Genomic DNA, 27,061 nt, shown 5'->3' with positions numbered 1-27,061 from the left:
AAGTATTTAGCAGGTTTAAAGAAACAACCCTGAGCTCTGCATCCTTTTGAAAATATTTATGGAAACCTGAGCAGTAGTTTTTCCCGTTTTATAAATTGAAATAATGCCTGTGGGGAAAACAGTAAGGAAATTGAACCCTAATTTCAAGCAAAAAACTACCGGCTATTAGCAAGAAATGCTTGAAGGCGGAGGCAAATTGAGCTTTCTGGACATTATAAACACACAGCAGCACCTCAGGACATCAGCAGGTGAGGGATATTGTTTTTTGGCTCTTGAGACACCATGAATATTATGCAGGATTACTAAAATGTGTATGAATTGAATAAAACACCACTTTATGTACGTTATTATACCATGGTCACACAAACTGAAACTGTTCATGCCTTTTTTTTTTTAAGTCCGGGGCAGGAGTTATTTTATGTTTTAAGCGGTTTTACCTGAAACTACTTTACTTTACTTACAACTCAAACTTTGTCGTTACTATGGAAACAGCTGCAGAATCGAGTATTCACCCAGATAACACTGTTTAAGAAAGGCCTTCAAATAACAGGAGTGGTGTCAGTGGACCCTCTCACAGTCAACAAAAGTTCAGACTATTTCACTGATTCATTAACGGAGCTTACAAGCCTTTATCACATTTGTATCGTCTGTCCAGAGTGGATTTAGGGACTGCTTCAGTGTAGATTTGCTGCACAAAGGCCAGGTGGCTCATTAGCTGAGACTTAGGTGGGTCTGTATAGAAGAGGGGGGACCTCTGAGGTGGTCAGGTTACTGCCTATTGCTTGAATTTCAACACACGGATGCTTAATCTGTAGTGCCCTCATCAGCCTTAGTGCGGTTCCCATAAGATGAGCCGCTCCAGGGCCCGTTTAGGTCCTCGTTATTGTCACAGGATGAAAAATTGGGATGAAACTGAAGGCCAGAAGGCAGTGTACTTCTTTGCAGTGAACAAAGCCCAAGTAATGAGAGCCTGTACAAAGCTTTTATTTGGGTACAAGTACTCAAGGTTTTCAAAGTGTCAGCTTACAATAACGTTCAATAATGGAATAAGGAATTTGTATTGATAAGCATGTGTTTACGTTGCTCAAACTATTTGTATTCACAGATATATTTTTCTACACAATCAAACAATATCACACGCAGTGGCCTGAAGACATCAAATAAAAACACTAATCTGTAAGCTTATAACGACTATACAAATACATATTGTACACATACAGTATGGCATACAGTACTGAAATAGGCAGGTCAGATGCCTATTAGCAATGAAAAAAATACAGCTCTTCTAAGAATACACAGGTGAACAGTGCTATGTGCAGTTTTCTTACATGGTCCTCTGTTGGAGAAAGGTAAATAGTTAATTCATTCATTTGCACATTTCATTAAACACTCTTCATATTGATGTTGAAAAATCTAATAAGTTGGAATATTGAAAGTCCTATATTAAACTTTAATGAGGCTTTTTAAACTTCTTAAAGATAGTGGTTCAGGAATTTATATATCAAAATACGGTAAGACTTTCTAATAACTATACCCTATTTAGCCTTAATAAGTGATGAGTTAACACTTAATGATTAATTAAGTGTTAATTCTTTTTTGATTAAAGGAACAGGCCACTGTTTTGGCATAGATATGTTCTTAACTGAGCTTAGACGAGCTGATACGTACCTCTCTGGTCTTTTTGTGTGCGCTCAGTCAGGCAAAAAGACCAAAGATGTTGTTAGCATTTAGACTCAACATCTCTTCTCTATGGACTCAAATGGGGCTGAGGTTGAAGCGACCAAGCTCTTCCACGTTTCCCCTATTTAAATACGGTTATGTGAGAAATTACACGATCCAAGTTTTTGGTTATATAGTTTTTGTGTAACTATACTTGGATCGTGTAACTGCTCATGTAACTAACCCATAGAGGAGAGGAGGAGAGGCTAAATGCTAACAACATCTTTGGTTGTTGCGTGACTGAGTGACGCACAAACACCAGACAGTTACGCATCAACTCGTCTAAGCTCAGGTAAGAACATATCTCAGTATGGAAAAACGGTGGCCTATTCCTTTAAGGCTAAATAAAGTGTAATTATTATAAAGGGTTACCCGAAATACAAAGAAAATTTATTTTTTGGCAAAAGCCCACGACTCACTTTTGGGTCATGTATGCGTCTAGAAAATACACCTAGTACTTCAGATATCATAAAATGTAGTTATACTAAACGCCAGTAGAAAATACATTTGAAATCAAGTTTGAAATGTGAAAATGACCCTCATAATCCTTGTGTTTAATATTGTGACAAGGACTAATGAAATAAATTCAAAACAAGCAGTGATTTGTAAAACTATAGAAACCTACGGAGCACCCTGGCTTCTAAGTGGCGTTGATAAACTGTAGCTTCAATGTGCTCTCAAGTTCTTTTAATGTCTATTAGGAATGTATAGCGGCATTTTCAGTAGCTCTTAAAAAGAAAGAGGGAGAAAAAAAAGCATCAGTCTTTCCTGAAAAGCCAGCTTAATATCAACACACGAATCAAGTATTTGCCACTGGCCGAGATATTAATAGCCGAAGAAATTAATAGCTGCGTGTAAACTTAAAAATGTGCGGTTCCGTTTACTTTTCGCTGAACCACCCAAGAAATCACTCCGGGTAAATATCCGAACTACAGCCCAGGCCCTTGAAAACCGCACAGTCTGTTTTTCATCTCATCAACTGGCAGCGCACGTCTCTCCAAGTCACGGAGAGAGAAGCAATACTGACGCGACTTTTACACCTTCTAGTCCTGTGGGGTGTTTCGGGATGTCACTGCACCACACACATGGAGCTTCGCGGGGGGTTGACCGTCCGGGCCACAGAATCCTGGCTGTAGTTCACGATGTCCGCCTTCACCACGCGCTAACAGGCAGAAAAAGAGAAACAGTATTAGCGTGAATTCGAGTCACAGACGATTGAAATAACTAACAATTCTAATGTATCTATGGAGGATGGTTGTCTATTATATTTAGGTTATACAACAGTGTGTAACAACAACAGGAAACAAAAGTAATCCATACTGTACACAGGCAAAGATACCATTTTGTATTCAGAAGGAAATTAAAGGAATGGAGGGAGATATCATACGAATTAATAAAAGGGCTCCTGTATCAGTGTTTATCACATTATTTACTTGTTATTGTGACTGAAAGGCTGAACAAACATGCAAAAATCACAAACTAACAACTCTAATGTCTATGGGTGATTACTGCCTACATTTAGCCTCCACTACAGTCTGCAACTCTCATGAAAAATGATACGCTCGGGGTTTTGGCACCGGAGTGGAGATCCATGCAGTGATTTAGGACAGTGGTCATAATGTTTGTGCACTCCCACCCCGAGCCAGACGGGAGGTCAGGCCGGAGCCGTATCCGTTACCATCTTGGAGGGTTTTCTTACCGGGCCACTCAACTAAGTCAGCAAACCTGGATTCAGCATTAGTAGAGAAGCGCACACTGCATTTACTCGATTACTACGGAGAATCTACAAAGACCGGAAAAGGTTGCAACAGTGTACAATGTAAAGAAAAAAGAAAGTTTTTTTAAAATCTAGAATAATATTATTTATACCATGGTCTGGGTGAATACTCAATTCTGATTGGCTAACTGGCGTGCGTTAAAACTGTATAACGCAGTTGGTCCAGCAACAGTTAAATCATGTTCTGTATCAGTCCACTGTAGCTGTTTCCATAGTGATGACGAACATTTGAGTTGAAACTAATTTCAGGTAAAACAGCTTAAAACATGAAAAAAAATTCCTGCACCGGACATTTAAAAAAAGCAAACAGGCCATAATGAACAGCTTCAGTTTGGTATAAGCGGATTAAACAACTCGGAGCCCTGCATTATACAGTTTTAATTGTTTAATCCTTATGAATAATTAAGTTTTTTCTTTACAGTTTACACAGTGCCCCAACCTTTATGGAACTGGGTTTGAGGAACATCTACTTGTTGAGACCTACTTATTCTAGCTATTGCACAGAACAGATTTTGCTTTTCTGGGGAATCCTCTCTCCGCTAATTGGGCCTTCATCCTGTGGGTAGTTCACCAAGCTAGCCTTCACAATCCTCTGAAGCAAGAAAGCATGAAAGATTCACATGGAAACAAGGAGAAGTTAAAATCTTGCAGACAAACAGCAGATTAAAGACAAACAGATAGAAGCAGACATCACAGTGGAGCATGATGTAATGGAGCCGAGAGGCCCACTGTCAGACCAGTATTATGCTGTCATGAGAGGCTACAGTCACTGCCTGAAGTTGATCATTGAAAAATAGGCCATGACATATACGTTACTGCTTATGTGCACTGCACAGAACGACAGGTGGACTATTAACACATGAATGAAAGCCTCACAACTAAATGTTGCGACTTAAAAACAGATTTGGATATATTTTCAGATCATATTTCTCAAACAAAGATTAAGATACTGTAATACTATCCTGAAAAGTGCACCCAAATGATCTTGATATACTGAAATTAGATTCCCTATTCATTCAGCGTAATTTCAGTTTAGTTCATCGGTTTTATTTTCTCATTGGTGGACCATGTTCCCATTGACACATGGCTGGCTGCTGGCCCTGGTTGGCTGTGTGGCAGATGAGGTGCTGAAGCAGCAGCAGGAGCCAGTGAGTGATGCACGGCCCAGCTATCTGATCTGGGAGACACAGAACCATGACGGAGAAGACTGCCAGCCAGATAGAGTACTGTCGGGGGTCACGACCTCCATGTTCCCCTCTCGAAGTCTGACAACTGATAATGAGGCTTCACTGGCCAAGGGCTAAACCTAAAGCCATGACCTGCTCACCGCTACGTCTCAATATATCAGTGCATGGCAGGGGGACATTTCTTCACATCTGCAATATTTACTATTCAAAAGGAATACTTTGCTCAGGCTTATATTGATATTCAACTTGTCTTGTACTGAATGTAGTATGTAAGTGAGTAAAGCTTCATAATATTCAAAATATGGGTGCATGAATGAATGCATAATTTATGCTGAAAGTCATAAGACTTCATGAGTAAATTAACTCTTTAATGGTCATTAATTAATTAATGGTTATTAATTATGATCATGATGATTGGTTTGTGCATAAAACCAACGAGGGGTCAGGACAAAGCTTGGTATGAACTTACTTGCAAAATTAACTCATCATTAGTTCATCATGAGTTCAGTATAAATGTGCCCAGTAAACTAAAGTGTTGTTATGTCTTAATTAAATGTGTCATTTATTCAGAAAACATTCATGAATTCACGGGGCTCAAAAGACAATATCAAAACTAAATCCAACTTAATGGAGCTCAACAATCCCGCAAACCTCGAAACCTGATCCAGTTCCCAAGGAACATTCGTTGTTTCTATTAAAGTATAATAGAAATATAAAAAAATAAAGAGTCTAAAAGTAACTCGGTATATTTTGCTATTTTATAAATAGTATAATTATACAATAACAACTATTAAAATGCATTGTGTTTCTTGTCCTTGAAGAGCGGATCAGATCCTGCTACTCAGCCATCATGATTGGCCTGGATTATAACACTTCACTCCCTGACACTGCATAAAGGGAGGAGAGGAAGAGCCTGTGAGATGGACAGCTCCATTAGCCGCTGGTCGTTCTCAGTCGGTCAGGAGTCGTGTGGCTGATGGGAGAGGGCCTTGAGAATGTGCCCAGTCTTTTCCTTACATGCTTTCCCTTCCTCAAGAGTCCTGACCTCTGCGGAGCCTCCGCGCTGCCCAGCCAGTGTGTCTCCAAGCGCCCGTATCAGAGCCAGGATTAATGCCTCTGTGGGAGGTGCGCCCGTAAATCCTACAGCTGCCAATATTGGGCACCCCGGTCTGCCGGGCAAGAGGAAGCTGTAACCTTGTCACCTCTAAAATGGCCTACCTTTGACCTCTGGCTTCACGCAATAATGTGCTCAATGTGGGCCTATTTACACAGGGTCAGCATCACAACTGGAGAACTGTAACAAACTCATCCTGCTTTCAGAAGTAAAGGTCATTTACAGACTGCGGCCATGGGAAGGCTCGATTTACTGGGGCAGGAATCATGACTTAACTATTTTACTGACTAGTTTGAAATGACAGATGAGCATTTGCTAATTGCTAGAAAGTAGAAGTAAGTTGCAATGTTCTACAAATACACACAGTTAATAAATATATTTTCGACAAAATGAATCGTTCAGGGCCTGGTGAATATTTGGCCCAAGACCTTTCCCTTATTTATGTTGGTGGTTTAGTTTTTGGAACCTCTCTGCATAAATATTTAACTTTTTTCTTGATTACTGAATGATCATCTATTATGTCTTTTTTACCACATGATTACACACATATGCACACGGGATCACAAGGACCGTTCTGACCTGGGATTGCTCAATCTCAGCCTTGTTGAGTTTTACACCGATGATCTCGGCAGCCACTTTTTGGAAACAGAGGAACACCTGAAACAGGTCAGAACAGAACATTGTTAACTATGTAGCGCAGCAATCCAAAGTTAGTATCTCTTCTGCTGTTGTACTTACAGAGTCCCCTGTCTTGGCTGACACAAACTGACTGAGGAGGCTGTTCTCTTGGCAGAAGCGCTGGTGTTTGTCAGCCTTTACGGTCCGCATGTGTTCCAGGTCGACTGTGGAAGAAACAGGGTCACGTGACAAAGATAATAAGGTAGATTTATACAATTGTTATTCTGAAACTCTTGCCAGGTTAACTGCCACACATCTCAACGTAAACATGAGTGATAATGGTTTACACTGGAGCTAAGATGGCAGTGGTCTGTCTAGTGTACAAAGATAGTAAATCTAAAAACAAACCATCACTCTGTTTTACCTTACATTTTGTCATATGCAAACATTTAAATGAATGTATCCTTTCGATGACACTAAGATTTCCCACAGCTCAATGACACATCAACACATTCCTCGATGTAAACCTAGGTGCTCTACATTTGCACCCTGAAGGCAGGACCCTCTACTAACAAATTAGTTCAGCAGAGGAGAAAGTAAAGCAACAAAAAGTGACTTGGGGCTACAGTCCTAGTTCAGAGTGAAGATGAAAAGATAGTGACTTATGAGAGTTTTGAATTTTAAGGATTCAGGCCTAAAAAACAAACTTGTCACCTTTGAGGTGATTTAGTCCCTTTTCACTATTGTCAAAGTGTCCCTGGTGTCACTGATACTCTGCACTCTATGTCTCACCTTCTTCACTGCGGGGTCATGTAGGGGTCAGGCAGAAAGGTCACCTGGGGGTCTGGCTGCTGAAAGCAATAGCTGCAGCCTTTATTCCGGGCTTTGTGTGTAAATGTGGCAACGCCCAGTATCTGGTGCATACGTGTCTGTGTTAGCTGGAGGAGGTCAGGCTACTGTACGGTGTAGCCTTTCTATAGTCCCCCCGAGTTTTACTCTTTGTGTGAGGTTTCATTGAGATTGTCAAGCATTTAGTCTGTTCTCATGCCCCTTGGAGTGTGTGTGTGTCCGAGGGGAGGACAAGAAGACAGAGAGGACAGGGGAGTCGGGAGCAGAAAGAAAAGAAGACAAATCAAAGTAAACACTAAGCTAATCTATAATTATAAATATCTCACTACATCATATGGCCCAGATATGCAAAGGGAAAACTATAAGCGACACAAAACCCATTTGGAAAGAATTATTTCAGACTTAAATTGCTATTACCATCACCACATGTGGCATTTCAACATTACGCGCTGTGGGTAAGGGTCGACACTTTTACGTCTGCTCTATGGCCCTGCAGACCGTCCTGTCTGTGTCTGTGCCTCTGCATAAACAGAGCCGTCTCATCGGCGTCAGACTCACCACATTATTAATTCTCGTCATTAACAGCAGAGGTACCCTGCATGCTACTACATGTAAACACCGCTAATCCTTTGGATCCTGCACACTTGGGAAAGGTTATCAATCATGTGTCGTCATCAGATAAGCCAACATTTACCACAGGAGAACATTATTTCAAGTATGCACAAAAAATGTCTAAACCATTTCTTCATTTATTTAGAATATTGATTTTTAAATACTAAATTCAGTGAGATCGTTCTTATATTAACAAGACCCATAACTTCTCCAGTGCCTCCAGCAGCATGTGCCATCTATGTATGAACCAAGCCCAGACTAATCCCACACTATTAGTGCTCGCTCCATTTTTCTCGCTAATGTACCCATCTCTACTTATCAGGTTAAAACAATCTTGCTTCGATGATCTGGTTTCCTTCCATTTCTGTCAAACTGTACATCAGCTTAACAGCCCTGAGGATGTGACTGCAAACATGAACTAAACTGTTTAGGCCTGGGCGCGCATAGAGATAGTGGAGCCTCTGCCCCCCCCTCACTCCGGTCACAACAATGTTTATTTAAGAGCGTGGCCTGTCACTGCACTCACTACGGCACAAGATGAACTGCTGGACAAGTCAAGCTTTTAGCCCGACTTTTCCTGCAGCTCAATTGTTCTAGCACATTGCACACAGTGGAGCACAAACAAGTAAAAACAATAGACTTTAACTGATGCGCACGATTATGTTTTGTTATTTCTTCTCCCAGGTGGCTTTCATCGTATATCTCCTATCAAACTGAATCTGGAAAAGACGAGACAAAAAACTTTTTTTTTTTCTCTCATAAAAAGTGCTTCACCAGGAACAAACCCTGTGTTTTGAGATAATCCAGTCATTTAAAATTATAATCCAACAAACTAAGAGTCCTCATTGTTTTTAGAGTGTTACCCCTCTCTCATTGTTTACTTTGGTAAATGGGTGGCATAGGGGTTGATAGGTGATTTTTGACAGTATGGCATATGCAAAACCACATTGGCATACATTGCAAATAATAAATTGCATTATAGTAAATAGCTTGGAAATGTTTTTTGTTTTTTTAATGATAGAGTGCGTTCTTTGTGTCAAAATGTGCTACTTTATCTCCATTGAATTGTCTTTACTAAAGTTGGGCTTATTTTTCTGTTATGTTTTACCTAATCAGTTGTCCCTCAATTATTTTCACATTTTTTGTGTGTTTTTGGGCCATTGCAAAGTGGATTTAGAGGTTGTTGTTTTTTTTTTCTTCCTTTTTTGTTACCGGGAATTTTAATGCTTGTGTTTCGATTTCCCAGGGGTTTACACCTGTATATTTACACCACTTACAGCAACTACCAGGCCACAGGTTCATTTAAACATCAAGATCACCCATGTAGAATAAAACCTTAATTTTATATGCAAAATCCTTATCCGGGAACTGGTGAACAAGTGGTTAACCTCTTAACCCTGGAGTGAACCGAGTACATTTTCTCCAGTTCAGCTTTACCCTGGCCAGCTTATTGGCCAGTGTAGGGCCTCATTTGAAAGTTAAGACTAAAAATACTAATCTAAATGAATATTTTTCCTTGCGTTGTCTCAATCACTTTTTTGTTGGGTTTTCATCACATACCTTCCACATTTTCGTAGCACATTTTTGGTCGCGTTTTTGATGCTCTTTTGTTGCATTTTCATCCTTGTTTTCGGCTAATTTTTGTGGCTATTTTGACACTTTTTTCAAGAAGCTTTTAAATTTGGGGAAAGCAAACAAACAAATATTTAGTAAAATAAAAATAAACACTAGCAACCATATGTGATGGTCTTAGAGGTACAACAATAAAACAGTGCCTATGTTATATTTACTCAAGTCTCCGATCAAATTATGAAAAAGCAGGAATTAAATTGAGTCTCATAAGCCATAACATTTATAATAATTTAAGTTTTAATGATTGAAGCAAAAGACAGACGTTTCAATATTGAGACGATGTGAAGAAAAGTGGAGAACTTTAGAGCATTATTAACACTATGTAAAGGTTCTTAAGCCGTCATCTGTACTCTGTAGTTTCAGTGTTATTAATAAGATAAGATAAGATAGAACTTTATTGATTTCACAATGGAGAAGTTACGTCAGCTCTCAGGAACACTCAGGGTGTGCGAAAAGCCAGGAAAATGCAAGATTAATTTAGCTCTTCTTCAAGTTGTATGCAGCCTTAGATTTGTAGTGGGGCCCTGGACTTCGCAAATGTACATTTTTGGAGTGCCCTTTTTCTGTCTTACTACTGAAAATATACAATACATGCCATTTGTCTTTATCCACTGCGAAACAATAGTCAGACCCCTCTTTTTTGCTGACCAGCCTGAAAACCTACACCGCACAGTGAGATCCTCAGGGGCCTATTTAAAACCACGCTGTGATAACAGAGACACCTACTCAGTGCTCTGCGTTGGGTGCCGGGGACCAATTGGAACAGTTTGTGATCTGTGGCCAGAGAATACGCTTGACATAACATAGTTAATTGCCGGCAGCGTCGTTTTAAAGGGAGCGGGTCGCGGTCTGTGCGTGAACTGTGTGCGGCTTATGGGCTGGCAGGGGTCATATCCCATTAAGTGAAAGTTAAAGGGTTGAGTCTAATCAACCCCAGGGGACGAGAGATCCGTTCCAACATTACCTCACACTATGCCTGTAAGAGAGTTTGACTTGTTCTCCCCCGATGACAACCACAAACCAATACACAGTAAAATGGGGATTATCAGCGCCGCTCCCATTAAAATATGTTTTCCCACTGCCCGGACAAAACAGCTCCCTGTGCACCACTACATCTGAATTACACTGACACGTTATGCAATTCTAACCTTTATTATAATCATCATTTCAGTATGTGCTGATAGGTATTACCACTATTTTAGGTCAGCTGAAATCTGTGTTGCATTCAAGTGTCGCTGAGGGTATAATTTAGACAGAGCAAAAGACCCTGAGAAACTACAACATACTAGTAATGTATTCAATTTAAAGCAAAGCTACAGATGTCATGTGATTGGTGGCAGCATGAAATCAGAATGTATTGAAGTTGAAATACAAATGTCAGGTAGCGTAGTATACGTCAGACCGCATCGCTTAGCAAATCTTATTTGATTGTAAGAGGCACTAAACTCACCCATATTTTCACCCATATTTTCCAAGGCTACACACAGAGCAACTTTTGTAAGTTTTAAAAGTATAAACATCATAGTAGTGCTCTATTTGAAATTTAATTGAGGTCAAGATTGATTTATATTTAACAACTTAAGTAGCCAATAAATCCAAGTCACTCCTGGAAACTCTGTGAAACACTTAACCACTGAATCTTTGTTACGACCAACAGTTTTATAAGACTTGGCAGGAGATTATAAGAATTACAGGTTTTGAATGCAGTGTGCAGGTTGACAGAGCAGTGCATTTGAAGTAGTTGTGTCTTTAAGCCAAAGTATTAATATTAGTATTAGTATAAAATGCTATTTACATAGAAGACCAGCCACAATCAAGTGCTTTAGTCTAAAGCCAATTGCAAATTGCACCAAATTAAAAATGACATGATAATAGGAAATTGATCTATTGCAATGCAATATTAAACACTTGTTAAATAGAAGCCAACAACTTGTGAGCAGCCAACTAAACAGTTTGGTCATTGCGATCCTGGCCTCATGGGGTGTATCTTGATACATCAGCATCTTTAAGGTAGTCTATGTTAATAAGATGATCACGGCTATGGAAAGTGTGTGCACACAGATGAAGTGCTGTTAGCGTGTTAGCACTATGCGTTACAGAGGTGAGCAGAACCGTGCAGGGATCCTCAGGGAAATCCTGACAGAGACAGAGCACTCTTTGTGCAAAGGCGCCCCTGCCCCGGTGGCCTGAAACGGGCCAGGACCGTCAGGGGACCACCTTTCCACTAGGTCAGAAGTGTTCTGTCGACAGCTCATTGATCACAGCTCATCTTGTCATTTGATCGTCCTTCATGAAAGCTCGGCAGACACACACACACACACACGTGCAAGGCAATGTGCATGGATTCACACTTTCTAAACAATCAGTTAATTGACCATGAGGACAGGGCAATTTGCAATAAACATATAGTTTAGCTGCTTACGTCTTTCTTTGGTTCTGTTAAGCCAAACAAAAATGCATTTCCAGTTCAAATAAAGTTAGTTATGTTTATTCACGGGATAAGAGCCACTGAGTGGTTTCAGCCAGTCCTACACCAAGATTAATGGACAAGGTGTATCTGATGAAAGTAAAAAAAAATGCATTTAAAGGTGAACCTCCAGCAGTAGCTTAAGAGGTAGAGGGTTACAGTCCCTGCCACAGTAAAGCACAGAGCGAAGGCCAGGCAGGCTGCGTTAAAGGGCCTCCAGGACTCATGAAAAGCGAACAATTGGCCGAGCTCAGAGGCGACCGCACAAGACGCTGCCTGCCTTCCACTGCCATGTCCTCTCAGCTCTCCCATCACTGTTAAACTAAGTGGACTTTTATGGACGAGCTGTAATACATGCCTCCGTGAATCACCAGTGGTTTTCTATGAGCTATAATAACGATAGGGAGCAATGGGGGGGAGCCCTCTTAATTGTAAGCATCACATGTCTATAAGTCTTTTCATAATTACAAAGTCTCCGTAGAAGCAATGATGCGTTGTCCTTGTCAGTGCTTTCGAACTCCCATCCACAGCAGTGAACTGTAACGTGGAAAGTGAGTTCTGTGCAAGACTGCTTGAGCAAACAGCGTCCAACTCTTAAATCAGACGCACGGGCCAGTGACGTGATGTTTCTCACCGCACAAAAGGGCCAGAGAAATGGTGGAAAAACCCCACGCTGATATTTCAGTTACATTGAAAATATATGGCTATGGGCGCAGATCAATCGATTATTTACCCAGTCCTGTGGCAGCGCGGCCCCTTCCAGGAATTCCTCCATATCAATGTTGTGGAGCAGCGCAGAAATACAGTGAGGCTGGAGCTGATGAGGGTTCCAGGCTACGCTCAGGTCAGGTGGCTAAGCTGTGTTGTGCAATTCAAATGGCCCATGACTTACCACACAAGAAGGTATTCCAGACTGATCATCTACTGCATGTGCAACAATATTTGCTTTATGGATGGCCAGAATGAATGAGGACTTTCCATGTTTCAGCAGGCCGTAGAGTCGAGCAGGATGAGATGCAATGAGACTGATAGCTAGTCTATTATAAATAAATCATTTCGTTATGTTCGTTAATTCTATAATATATAATACAATTTTGTTAACAGATGATTATATCTTTAGCTTAGGGATGCACTGCACAATATCAGAGGAATTTGACATGTTGCATGAAGGTTTGTGATGCTTAAAGACTCAAGATTTGCTTCACTGTGCACATTTTAAACATGTCCATTGGTGAACTGTCATTTCATGCAGCCAGTTACAGCTGTAAGTCTTCACTCATCCCACTTTAGCCTTAATTTGACCTAATTCTCAATTTCCTATCTTTTTCCAGCTGACTACAGTCACTGTGGTCACTGAGACAATTTGATACACGTGTCTATTCTGACCTCCTACCTATAATAAACCATGTGGAGAAACAGGAAACACTGGATTTGCTGTAAACTGTAAACATTCCCCATCTTTTGCGAGGCGTACGCTGAGCATTACTGGAGCTCAATACTGTATATATAATGTTTTACAATGTCTAACTTGTGGTGTAGCTCCTAACAGTGCTACACAGACAGTGCTGACGTGTTCATCCTCGTATCTGGGGAGGGCTGAGGTGCAGCGGTAAGAGTACTGGGCTTTTGTCCCACCACATGTCTATTGTGGCTAAACCTTTCCCTTGGGGGCAATTAGGACCTTTTAGTTTGTTGTAAGAGGACCTAAGTACGAGTGGGTTGAGCCAGGAAAAACATTTTTGAGCTAAACCAAAAACAGAAGCGCATTGAGCTCCTCTACACTCCAGGACTTCTGAACATCTCTCTATTAAGAAATGTGCAAGCCTACACTGAACAGACAGGAACTGTGGCAGCTTTACAGGGGCAGGAGGTGACGGGGGTGAGAGGCAGGAGAGGGAACGCTTCAGCTCCTCCCGCTCCGTGCCAAGAGGGCAAACAACTCAAGACCAACAATGTTGGTGGCAAATACGTACTTAAGAAAATCAAGAGTAAGAGGTGATCCATGTATTGCCTCGCCTTTCATATCTTGGTATAAAAACCTATGGTGTGCAATGATATGCTGTTAGATGTGCTGTAACGTTCAGAAGGCAAACACATGCATGTTGTTTAAAACAACAGAGACGCCGCCAATGAAAAGACATTACTGTACGTAAAGGCAGCTACAGAAGTGTTAGTCTACACGTGTGAGAGATAAGCATTCAGAGCCAGTCTAAGTATGTGACTGAAAGCACCTCTGTTTGCAGAGTGCTGAAAAATAAATGCGTAAGTGTGTCAGAAAGATGGCGCAAGATTGTGGAGAGAAAAGACAAAGTTAGTTAAAGAGAAGAAATGAGAGAAACAGGTACGACACAACTGCACAAACAGTGCACATGTGGATACCTTATCTCCTGCACAAGGCCATGAGATTTCCCATGGCAGGCCTGAGTGACTCGCCAGTGAACAGTGTTAAAACCTCTGTGCAAAAGTCATGAGTGATGAGGAGGGGTTAAGAGAAATGAACCTATTTAAGTCACCCAAATAAGGGCTGTGCAAGCCCATGATGAATGCTCTGGGCTCCCAGGACAGAGAACAAGCAATGGGAACAGCAGAGACTGGGGAGCAAGAATATCCAAATCCCCCATATCATAAACAAGACAGGCTGATGTATTGTTATGGAAGACTGCAATTGGTCAGAGGTGATTGCAGTCTTTTCCATTGTAAAGAAGCGCATATTTTTCTGATGACTCACTTTATTTCTTATAACTACGAGTCACAAATAAAATGCTAAAATGGCTACCCCAGAGTTGCCATTCATTTTGCAGTGTAGGCCATAGTAGGCAGCAAGGTGTGCGTATAAGCATGCCTAACCCCACCCAGACCATTCTGACCAGGAACTTTGGAAGAAACCGTTTTTTCAGTTGCACATGAACGTACACTACAATGGAGGAATATTTAGGTGCCAGGTGATAAAAGCTTAAACACCCCCTTTGTTACCAACTGCTATAATAGGTGCTCTGCTGCTCCACGGGCTGTGGAGCATGACATCTATGAGTGCTGTTAACCTTAAGTTTATCCAAGCCGAGGCAATACAAACCTCTCACCAGAATCTCCCCTCGCAGAGACATAAATCCATGCTGTTTTCTTAGGCTTCTTGTTATGTCTGTGCTGCTATTTTGGTTGTTACAAACACACTACCCAAAGTCATGGGAACTTGAAAACATTTTCAAACACAAATAAATTGAGCCAGTATAGATGCTATTTCTCTATATACAGTGTGATCAAATGTGAATAAAATGTTCAAAAATCGCTTACGTTTATATTGAAAAATGCCACACAGCCTGTGGACAATTTCTAAAACGCTATGGTGCATGAGAAGGTTTGGGGATTCTTAAAGTCTCGAAAGGTAATTGATTGCTCCTCGTGGGCCAATCGGTGTGGGATTTTGTTTTTCTTTTTTTTTTCAGCTCGCAGTAACAGAAAAAACACACGCGGAGCTTTCTGAGCGATAGAGCTATTAGGGGAGGAGAGTGAGTATGTGAGAGTGGGTATGGGGCCTGACAGTGCTATATACACTACTTAGATATTAGAATGTACACAGAGCCACAACGTAGCCTAAATACAGAGGCGCCCTCAGGCATTAAGAGATGCTTGGCCTCAGACAGGAGAATGCGCTCGAGACAGACGAATGTAAGTGTGACCTATGGACCCTGTTGAGTAACTTTCCCGAGAGCTTCCTGTGTGCACGCACCACTACGCTGGAAGTAAAGATGCCACAACTCTAACTAGTAATAGACAATCAAGAAATCAGTACTGAAATAATTAGACAATATGATGATAAAAGGCTGTTGGGAAGGTATGTTTCCTTTTCATCTTTAGATATATATAGCGACAAAATTATTCAAAACAAAACATATGGAAAGTCATTGTATTGAAAGATTAACAAGTTATGTTTTTACCCATTGATCAGATGATTAGCAGTTCAAATTTAAGCTCATATTTATTATTAATTTTGTCTTTTATTAACCTCTTAACCTCCACCTTTGTGGAGTCAAAATATGTTCATACGTTCGATACAAAAAAGGAGACAACAACAAGGATGAAAATGCAGCAAGAAAGCCACAAGAAAGCAACAATGGAGTAACAGGAAAAAGACAAAGAAGTGACGAAAACAAGGAGGAAAATGCAGCAAAAGCCACAAAACAGCAACAGAAATGTGACAAAAAGCAATGAAAATGTGGGAGGAAAATGCAATGAAAAAGCAACAAAAAAGCAATGGAAAAAAAATGTCAAAATAGTGACAACACCACGAGGAAAAAGATCCCTTTAGATTAGTTAGCTTCAAATGAGGCGTTACTCTGGCGTACAGCCTGTAACCTTTTAGATTTGGGTAAAGCTGAACAAGAGAAAACGCACTGGGTAAAGGCAGGGGGTTAAGAGGTTAAGTTTCAGTTTTAGTTTCCAATAATTGGAATATTAGTATTTGGAAGGTCAAAACTTTCCTATACTTCACACACATCCTATTATAGGGATGAGGAAGGATTGCAGAATGACAGACACGCTTCTGCCGCCCGAGTGTAAATAAAACTCAGCACTGTGATGTGATTTTAAGAGTTTAAAACACACACCAGCTTTTAAGAGCCAAATTATCATTACTCCGATGTTTTCCTACAAATACTCAATGTCTGGTTAGCATCCCTCATTTTCCAGAGGTGCCCCGGGCTCGGACATCGGTGAGTATGGGGAGAGGTCGCAGATAAGAAGAACCCCTCAACGTCCAATGGGTCCTTAGTATGTTTAATCACTGCCAGTCACTCCCCAAAGTTCACAAACATCAGCACTCCCCTCACCGCACGGCCTCGCACTTATCGACCGCCTTATCACGCTGATCAATGACCGCTCACTCCTACATGCACACAAACCGGCACGTGAAATGACTAATGCCTGTGGCTGAAATGTATAGGGAAATACTCAGGTTATCTTGTATTTACACCACTAACTCCCAGTGTTGTTCCGTAACTGATTGCTGTTTAAGCTGAGAAGATAGAAGCTTAGAGTCGTCTGCTTTTAGCCATACTCGTACTCACTTTTGTTTCCTACGAGCGAGATGACGGGCTGGACGTCAGACTCTTCGTTGGCTTTCTTCACCATGGTGAACCAGTCCTCCAGATTCTCAAAGCTTTGGTAGTTCGTAATGTCATACACCAGCAGGACGCCCTGTAGAAAATAAAAATGACATTTAAAGAAAGTGACAAAATGCGTGGGGTGAGCGATTTGTAAAGCAAAGTATAAACAAAGCTTTCTCAATCATTGGCAAATCATTTAGAAGCGCTTTTACAGATGCTTTGTGTTGCTGTAGTAACACAAGGTCTGTTCGTGGTCTGAGCAATTACTATTTCTGTGCTTTACAAATGTTTTTCAATTACTTAATAATACTGCGCGAATATGTTAAAGTCTGGCTGTTTTTTGTTTTTTTTTGCACCAACCACACTTTTTGTTGATCATTGCAACCATTAAAATCCTGCAGCCCAAAATAAAGCATTTCCACCCAAGATTGCAGGACAAAGTCAGTTAGGAGAGGGAACAGTAGATGGCACTGCTTCTCTTTTGAGTAAGGGACAAGTCAACAAGGGAGAGCATAAACTATTGAACTGTCCAAGCTGCGTGATATTGAGGATAAAAGTGTTGCAGTAAAGTTTGTGTTTTCCAATGACTAGAGCAGAAATTACATGCTATACTCCAACTCTGTATGTTGTACTGTATCTTACATTCAGTTCTTTTCTTTTTTAAACAGTGTTCAAGGAAAGGATAGGCCTATCGGAGCAGTCTCCAACATGTTTCAAGAAAAAGTATCAGGACATTTTGCGGGCACATTTCTTTTGCAATATCTACTTTATTACAGACTTTTAATAATAATTTCCCTGGGGATTTAAGGGGGGTAAAAACATTTTGTATAGACTAGGCATTAGTGTAGGAAAAGCCATTATAGAGCAGCCCCGCCCCCTGTTCACCTCTTCAACTAATGCTCTTTGAGAGGTATTGGAAATAAGCATTGTCTGCTCTACTTGTGCTTCATGATGCAACACGACGGAGTTGGTGTCTGTTGCTTTTTGTTCCACTGTCACAACATGAGGCTCAGTGACGACAGCTTACACCTCTCACAATTACTGCTGGTTTCTCCAAACAAGTATGATTGATTACCAGCAGCGCAGGCCAGACAAAAGGTGCAGAAGTCCCACACAGTGAAAACTACCTCAACCCAGTGTTGTCATTTACCGACGATGTACAAAACGTTTCCAGTGAAGAAAGAAATGAATCAGATACGTTGGATGATTTTATCTGCCAAAATTATCACTTTGCATGCGTCTTATTAGTAATGAATGAATGCAAGCGAAATGGTGATTTTGTGATTATAGGTACAAGTGGTCTGTCTCAACGAAGAGCTCTTCAAACAGGAGACCTTCTGGAGGTGACAGCGAGCACTATGGTAACCACACGCACTGCAGAATTGTTCATTTCACAACCAGAAAAATCCTGTTTACTGAATTCCGACACCATTATACTTCAAAGAGCAATGGGCTACTAAATATGTGGTCACCCAGAAGTGTCGAAGAATACAACAAAAGCCCAGTGAAGTGAGACTCTGACAATGACAATCATCATGATAAAAGGGAAATTCAGAGCGATTCCTGGTTGTGATGTTTGGCTAATAGTTTTTGAAACCCTGCCTTAAAGAGCAGTGAGTGCACGTTTATGTGTGTCACCTTACATGAGCCCCATAGACGTATTTATCCAGCATTTTTCCTCCCAGCGTTTGGCCTCCGATATCCCACACCTGCAGCGTCACGTTCAAGTTACCTACAGCAAGCCAAAGACAAAGCAAAACGTAGAAAATGTACCCTTAAATGACTGTTTCACTGCAATTCTTACACTGTCTTTTGACTTTTCTAGGTAAATAAAAAGTCAGCTGTAACTCAAGCCTATATTTGGAGTGAACGACTTCTAAAATGAAAGCCATGCTTGTTGATGTGCATAATGAATTCTATAAATCAGCGATTAATCTTTCAAGCTTTGCGCTTTATCTGGCAGGTCACCCGCACTTTAAATCCAAGAATATCCAGTCCAGAAAGAACGAGTTGAATAGGCACGCTGACGCTCGCCGATATTAAACACTTTCTCAACACCGGGGTGAAAAAGGTTACAAGGCATGGAAGATCTGTTTGCATTGTGCCCAGGAAGGAAAGAAAGAATTATGTGCTGTGAAGAAAAATAGCAATAATTAAACACAAAATTGGGAAAAACAAACACAAGTTGTCTTCATGCCTGTGGAAAGAGGGAGTTCACGTAAGAGTGGTGGAGAGAGACGGCACAAAACCCAAATCCAAATAAATATTTTCATCCTTTTGGAAAATGAAAGAGTGGTACTGGGAAAGTGGACAGGGGAGGCGGAGGAGGCGGCAGGAGTTCATGCCTGCGCGATGAGGCTTGAGCGCGGACATGGCTGGGCGACTCGACCCTCCATAAGTGCCCCTTTAAAGCGCAGGAGGAAGCGCTGAGGTTCACAGTCACTACATCCAGACTATACAGTGTCAATGTAAAGCCACAGTGAGGGGCGCAATGAACAACGCTGCCTTGGTGTTATAAAAAGCCATCCTAGCCCATCCGCACATCTCAGACACCCTGCTTTATTTATGTTTCACAGGTTCATGCTGACTCAGGAATTTTTGTTTAAAGGGAACAGCCCAATACATAAACTCAAAAATCCCCGATTTGAATTTGTGTTTATTAGAACAGAAATAAACACAATACAATAGTGAAACGACTTTACAGAGCCCACTTTTGTGCTCACTGCACGGCGTCATATTATTTTGCATTACTATATGGCGGGGTAAAAGGCTCCAGCAGTTTAAAATTTCGAGTCGACCAATTCTCTCTCCCAGTTCTCTTCCCCATTAAACCTTCAAAAAAAATCATGATCGTGAAATACGGCAACAAAACACCAAGGTCCGGTTTGACATAATTCTGTAAATTCGGTGCTATATTAATTGCAATCACCATTTAAATTGACTTAAAGATAAATGTAAAGTATATTTGTGAGCCCAATATGTTAACAATAAATGTCAGTGTCATACTTTACACTGCACAATTTCACTTTAAACCACCTTAAGAACAACTCCATAAACAACTTCTGTTTTTGTCAAATTGTAAACAAATGTACCCAACTATTACGTGCAACTGCCAGTCTCCTTGAGCACTCGCACTCCATTTGGACGGACATTTGGAGGAGGTATTGTTCTCAGGAGTCGCGCACAGAGGAGGCGGTTGTGTGCCAGTCGGCCTCGCCTCACCTCTCCTCGCGTTGGAAAATGTACATTAACTTTGACAAGCTGGGCCTTCATGGTGAGAGGGGGCCAGCGGCGGCTATATGCTACTCTCCCCCCTGCTGCAAAGAGATCCTTACAGCCCCAGAGAGACCCGCAGAGCCGCACAACCCGGCCAATACAACGCAGGGTGGGGGTCCTGACCACGTTTTAGGACCACCCAGGTCGCATAGCCACCCTCCTCTTCATCAGCTCATCAACACCCAATTCCCCAGAAAATGGCCCATTTAACAACTCCTGTGTCGGCCCAGTGTTGTTAGTGCTGGAAAGGGAAAGATGGAGATAGTGGAATAGAGGTTACAGTCAGATGAGTGTGACGGGTGGAAATAAACGGCCAGGCGTCAGTCATATGATTAGTTGGCTCTTATTGGGAACGGGGTCCACGGCAGCTCGCTTTTCATTCATTTCATTCCAACTCCACCGCAACATTTTTGGGGTCGGTTCTTCTCAGGTTTTTTGAGCTAAAACGGACACAGATTCTAAATACAATTCTCCAGCCAACTCACAAATCAGTGTAACGTCTACATTTAACACTTAAATTAGTTTTCTTAACCTACAGTTGTGTCATTAGCAAATACAGAAGGAAGCCTCACAGCTGTAGACCAGATTAGCAGGAGATAAGTGGCATGTGAAATGCTGAAAATCCACATTTTGTATGGTCAATCAAGGAGCTCTCAGCTAAATATGGCATCAGTCAATATACATTTATTTTACAAATCTAAAAGGAACATTGTGTACTGCGAGTTCTATGAACAAATATTAACATGAGCATCACTGCTTTATGTGGTTCAGCACAAAGATTAGTTGAACTTGGGGATGTGTGATAGGAATATAAAATCTTTATTACTTTGCCCTGGGCCCACAGAGTTATGAGCATGACTTGCCAAGTTGGCCTTAAATTGTTCACTGGCCTTGAGGAGCAAAAGGTGTGTGGTGTTTTCTCTGGCCATGGGAGATTTCAGTGCATAAGACTGAAAAGTGTAATACACATGAAACAATAATAAATAGTCTTCTCTTTTTTCCATCATAATGTGGATGTCGCAATTAAAGTACAAAGATTTTAAATAAGTAGCTGTCTTTATTGCACAAGCCCCAGTAAGGCGCATAACTCCACACTCCGTACAGAATCCCTAAACAAACAGCAGTCATAAATATATAAATACATAAAGGTGTCTCACCTGGAAGGCTTATTCTCTTCAGAAAGAAATCCAGCCCTATGGTCTGTTTGTACTGCTTCCCAAAGGCCTCCTGTGCAAATCTGGTAGTGATTGATGTCTAGAACAGGGACAAAAGACGACACAAAGAATGAGAATGAGAGGCAAACGTGTTGCTGTGATTTTACTCCAAATTAATCACCTGAAGCAGCTAAGCATTAATATTATGGGTGGGAGGAGGACAGTCTTAAGACAGAGACGTAGTTTTTTTTTTTAAACCTTTCAATAAATTGTAGGGTCTTCTGAGCAATTTTGTCAACCTTTTTTTATATCAATTTGAGGAAATAAGCCTATATGACATTTTACTTCTGTACACATCTCTGATCAGTACAGCAGTGGAAACATATATGCATATGAAAGCACTTCCTGGTTCCTTTATTTCAAGGGCTAGCTACATGATACATACCCCAGCATATAAAATAATATTCACACTGTCCGTAAGCCAAACTAAGCTTTATGTCTCTGTTAACTCCAGTTTTCTTCTCTAGCTGCAGTTATAATTCATAGCAATGTAAGTAACAGGTTATAAATCCCATCATTACCAAACCATTTCAAGCACCTCTAAATTGTTCATGATTGACTGGACAGTACGCTGATGTAAGCCTCAGCTGTGGAAGTGACAGTGAAAAGATGTGGATTACAAAAACAGGTGCCACATATGTGTCATGTCTGCAGACTCCAGACCTAATAATTGCCACAAATTATAAAGCTTCCATCACTGTCACTGTTGTGTTGAAGAGGGAGCCATTCTCATGTTAGGGGCTCTGTTGAAATCCATGGGAATTCTTAGCATGGACCTGATGTGCCAAGTATGATTCTGTTTGATGAATGAGGAGCGGAAAAAGTGCTGAATGTCTAAGAGCTATCTTTAGAGAGCTCTACACACGTCAACAAAATTGACAATTATGGGATTTCCTATAGGTGCAAACATTAAATGTTTTTCAAGATACACAAGATGGACAATCACTAAAATGTAAGTCATTTTGAAATATGCTGATCTAATGTTTAAACCTGTACTGAGTGTTTAGAAATTTATATGATGTGAAAACTAATAAGAAGCTTATGTTTGCATAAATGTCTCACAACTGAATGTGTAAAGAAAGACATTGTGGGAGAAGGAGAGAGGGACTGCAAGTGCAATATGGCAATTCTAGTGGAAATGCACAAACTCACAGAGATGGAAGGAATATGGGTGGAAAACACTGATCAGATATACTTTTACCATTCCGTATCAAAAACACTTGATCTTTTGGATAAACATGCCGTCCACTTATTTGACGGTATTAGACTGACTTTCATAGAACACTGCAAGACATTTGAGTAATTCCTTTAGGAATAAAAACGACATGCTTTGGATGTTTACCATATGAATGGAGAACAAAAGACAGAAGTATTTTGTTGGTGGCAAGTAAGAAATGTGTAACTTATGACAGCATTTATTTATCAAAAATAAGATTCTAGCATACTGGGAAAAATTGGTTGCCTATATAAAAATTAAAAAGCCCAATTTAATTTTGAATCAGAAAATGTAATGCTTACTCCCTGATGTTCAAAAGATGTTTGCGTTTATGTTTGTTTTGGATTTGGTTTGTTTGTTTGTTTGAAAGGAAATTGTTCTTTGAAAAGTGAATGACAACATTGTGCACAGGTTGGAACATGAGAATTGTCTGAAAATATTAAAACTGATGAATAAATACATCTGTACTGAATACACCAGTTATAATGTGCATTTTACATACCTTTGTTGCTATCTGTATCTTTAAATTCCATTTTGTTCTTTATGACACCATTTCATATTCAAAACCACATTTCACAGATCACACCAGTTCAACGGGGACTAAAATTGACTGAATATGACTGATGCAATGAGATGAAAATCAGACATTTAAGTAGCCCAAACAATCACAGACAACACTAAAATAACCAGTTCGGACAGCAGAAATCTATTCCACATGCTCACTTTGGCCTAGTCGGCCATTTATCTTGGCATTCCTTGGCTTTCCTCCCTAAATGTAGTCTTTTTTTTCCACCATACAATTGAAACAAACCGACGAATGTAAAAGCTGACACTCAGATGGAGAACAGCACCAGGTCACCAATGATAGTGCCGGGAAATGGGGCAACTTCTTCTAAAACAAGGGACGGGGAGGGGAACACAGCAGAGCTGTCAAGTGCCGCAACCCACATGAGAGATGAATTTAGAGTAATGTACAATAACTGGCTCTTTGTTCTTCTTAATCTCTTCAAACAGTGGGTATTACAGCGAAATGTATCAAAGCATTTATTATTACACAATGGTTACATTTGGTCTGCAGGATGGTAAAGCAGAACTGCAAGTCAATAAAAGAACAGTGCAAGCATAGTGTGGCCCTGTTTTCAAAGATCTACTTCAGGTGGACCAGCTTAATGGGCACACAACCACAAGCAAAAATACCACTGAAAATGGCTGTCCAAGAAAAACTGATCCGATTGCAATTTGCTGAGCAAATTGACATTAATAAGGGAAACAGCATTCAACCTGTCAGTCAAAGATTGCTGTTCAAAAGGGGTGCACAAATGTTGTTTTCATCCCAAAACGAAGACAAGCAAGGAGTCATTCAGAGAGTGACAAGCTGACACCTGGAAGCACCGTGTAAAGGCGCATATCCAGGAGAACGCGTACGCTGCATCCAACCTGACACAGCAAGACTCTTTGCTGTATTAGCTGTAAAGCCAACAGCTCGCTAAATTCAGGAAATCTACTTCCAAAATAGAGACTTTGCTTATTTACAGTTAGCCTGATGCACACTCCACAGAGGATAGGACATTAATTAGGAAAGGAGGCGTTTAGCAGAGCCACGCACTGTCCCTGGTTTCTTCATTTTCTGACTACACCGTTACAATACAAAGTTGAAGACAAAAATGGGCCTGGATTCTATCATACTATACTGTAGATATTACGATCATGATATTTGTTTTTAATAATCTAACGTATGTGACAACGTCCCGTACGAGCTTCAGGTTTGTTGCCAGGCCCTGGGTCTGAAGTGGCAGCAGTGTGCAGAGGAAGCTAATACAGGATACGCAAACAGCAGCATGCTGCTACAATAGCGTCGTCGCTATGGTGACGCTGGATCAGAGCGCACAGGCAAACAGGGGCAGCGTGGTGAGTGAATGCTGACCTATGTGCGACGATAACAACAATAAAGGCACACTGCTGCATAGTTTGAGGCTTTTGTTTAAGTGTTGCAAGATAAAGTTAAACGGTAGAGCTATAATGGGCTTGCTTACTTACCTTACCACTGGCTCCGTCTCCTATCACCACAATTTTAAGCTGTCGGTCTTGACTTTCCTCCTCAGAGTCGGACATGATGAAAGATTGCACTCCGATTATAAATAAAATGCCGACCTATGCTCCTACAGGTTATTGGCAAACTGAACGCGCATATTTGGCTATTTATGAGTGGATTAAATATGTGCTGAGTGAAGCTACAGACGCCATTTTGACTCAACTAGCTACTCACTGCCTGGTATGGTGTGCGCACGCGCAAGAACATCGCCGTGGGCTGCGAGCACAGACTGTACATCAGTGCATCAGTGTCTGCGAGCGATCATTCCTATGTGTTAGAATGCCTTACTTTCCTTACTTTCAGGTGCAATGATATACCTGAAACCAAACCCCACTTTGCGCATAATAAAATACAAATTATGTCAGACATTCCTATCCCTGCAGAAGGTATCTTGGCTGGGAGATAGATACAGCCTAGGTCTCTCCCATCCATGTGACACGCAACAGTTGCCATGGTAGGTAATTAAGGTCACAGCCATAAGTTATCTGTATAGGGCTTACATATTAAGATTTTGCCCCAGTATTTACGCTGGATATTACATGACTGTTGAACACTGAGTCATTTTGCACTGTGAGTGTTCAACTATCATGTAATATTGTTGAACACTCACACAATCATGTGTGAGAATGACTAATGTTATATTAGTCATATTAATTCTTGACTAATATATCATGTCAAGAATTAGGCCTAGCCTACATTTAGGACGCCCATTATGAACACAGTTTTGTATTAGGCCTATTCTTATTTTGTAGAATTAACATAAAATGATAGCTATTACAAAATAATAACAATAATGATAATAATAATCCTGTTATATAAGGTTGATTTTCTGATGCCAGTTGGTCAGTAGGTAAGATGTTGGCTATGTTGGTAATGATACACAAATATCTTTGATGAGTGTCTTTGGGTTCACTGCGGTTTTATCCAGTTAGAGCTAAGCCCTGTATAGTTTTTATTCTCACTATCTTTGGCCAGTTGTGTTTAGACTTAACTTTGTTATAGGTCTACAATAAGAAATTGCGGTATTCCTTTTCTCCTTTGTTGATTAGATCAAGCTGAATAGATCAATCTTTGTTGAATAGATCAATCAGCAACACATTTCTTATACGCACAGGGAACCCCTGGGTAAGAAGCCTTATCAATTCCACGTCTTTTTATTCTTATTGACAATAACAACGAGTTCACAAGCAACGAGTTCTACAATGCAATTTACCTGCAATTAGACACAGCATCATAGGCTTGCAACAAATACAAATCTTGAATTAGGTTTGTGCAGTCTTTCATCTATAGTGTTAGTGGGAATAGGCTATGTAGGCTGTGTGTGTATAAAGCCAAAATTAACCCAAGATGTGAAGGAGGGAGGGCATGTTGTTGCTGTTATTATTATTATTATTATTATTATTATTATTATTATTATTATTATTATTATTATTATTATTATTATTATTATTATTATTATTATTATTATTATTATTATTATTATTATTATTATTATTGGAGTAGGATGATGGTAAAAGGCCTTATTCAGTCTTGTCGGCCTTTGGCTATAGCATAGCCTATTCTTCAAAGCATGGTAACCCGAGCGGCGCGTAGCCTATATTGTGCGATGTTTTCATCGTACAAAATGTAAATCTTGCAGGCCTGTTATAACGTTGGCTCTGTAAATCCACAAAAACACAGGCATGAACATCTACATCGTGTGTTGCGGCGAAGAGACCGCAAATCGGCTTCCTAAGTTAAGTAAAGTTAGGCTATGGGCGACTTTATGAATCCCCAGGAAAACTCGCTCTCTGCATTTGACCCATTTTGAATACCGCTGTATGAGCAGCCGTATAGGCCAGCGCTCGGGGACCCATCTCCAGATGTGCAGCCTACTGGTCAGAAACACCTGGCTGGACTAATTGTGTTAATAGGATTACCTATAATACATGCTTTTAGTGGTAGGGGGAACCGGAGTACCCGGAGGAAACCTACGAAAATACGGGGAGAACATGCAAACTCCATATAGAAAGACCCTGATGAAGACCCTGTGAAGCCATTTCGCCCTCCTAAAAAATAACCTAATAAAAAAGAGCCTAAAAAGATATATTTATGTGGCACAACATACACGCTAATATACGAGTTTCAATAATAATAATAATAATAATAATAATAATAATAATAATAATAATAATAATAATAGGCTA

The 27,061-nt window shown here is 40.5% G+C and overlaps 1 protein-coding gene across 1 annotated transcript; it reads right to left on the bottom strand.

The window, feature by feature from the left end:
• Window positions 1–1,993: 1,993 nt before the first annotated feature.
• Window positions 1,994–25,061, bottom strand: rab28 (RAB28, member RAS oncogene family). The gene is made up of 7 exons (XM_079556979.1): window positions 24,821–25,061; window positions 21,511–21,607; window positions 18,721–18,809; window positions 17,039–17,168; window positions 6,536–6,639; window positions 6,377–6,454; window positions 1,994–2,881 (listed from the first exon to the last, which is right to left on the bottom strand). Exons 1-7 carry the CDS (start codon window positions 24,893–24,895, stop codon window positions 2,789–2,791), a joined length of 666 nt encoding a protein of 221 aa, XP_079413105.1. The 5' UTR covers window positions 24,896–25,061; the 3' UTR covers window positions 1,994–2,788.
• Between the last annotated feature and the right edge of the window lie 2,000 nt (window positions 25,062–27,061).

Source organism: Gobius niger (assembly GCF_951799975.1).
Source record: "Gobius niger genome assembly, chromosome: 5".
Taxonomy (NCBI): domain Eukaryota; kingdom Metazoa; phylum Chordata; class Actinopteri; order Gobiiformes; family Gobiidae; genus Gobius; species Gobius niger.
This window is presented reverse-complemented; position numbering and strand designations above follow the sequence as displayed.

Bases quoted from the DNA above. Each gene is read 5' to 3' on its own strand.
- rab28 (XM_079556979.1), bottom strand. From the start codon at position 24,895: ATGTCCGACTCTGAGGAGGAAAGTCAAGACCGACAGCTTAAAATTGTG. The intron at 6,640-17,038 runs GTGAGTACGAGT...TTTCTTCCACAG, and splicing joins CTCGCTCGTAGGAAACAAAA to TCGACCTGGAACACATGCGG. The intron at 6,455-6,535 runs GTAAGTACAACA...GACCTGTTTCAG, and splicing joins CAGCCAAGACAGGGGACTCT to GTGTTCCTCTGTTTCCAAAA.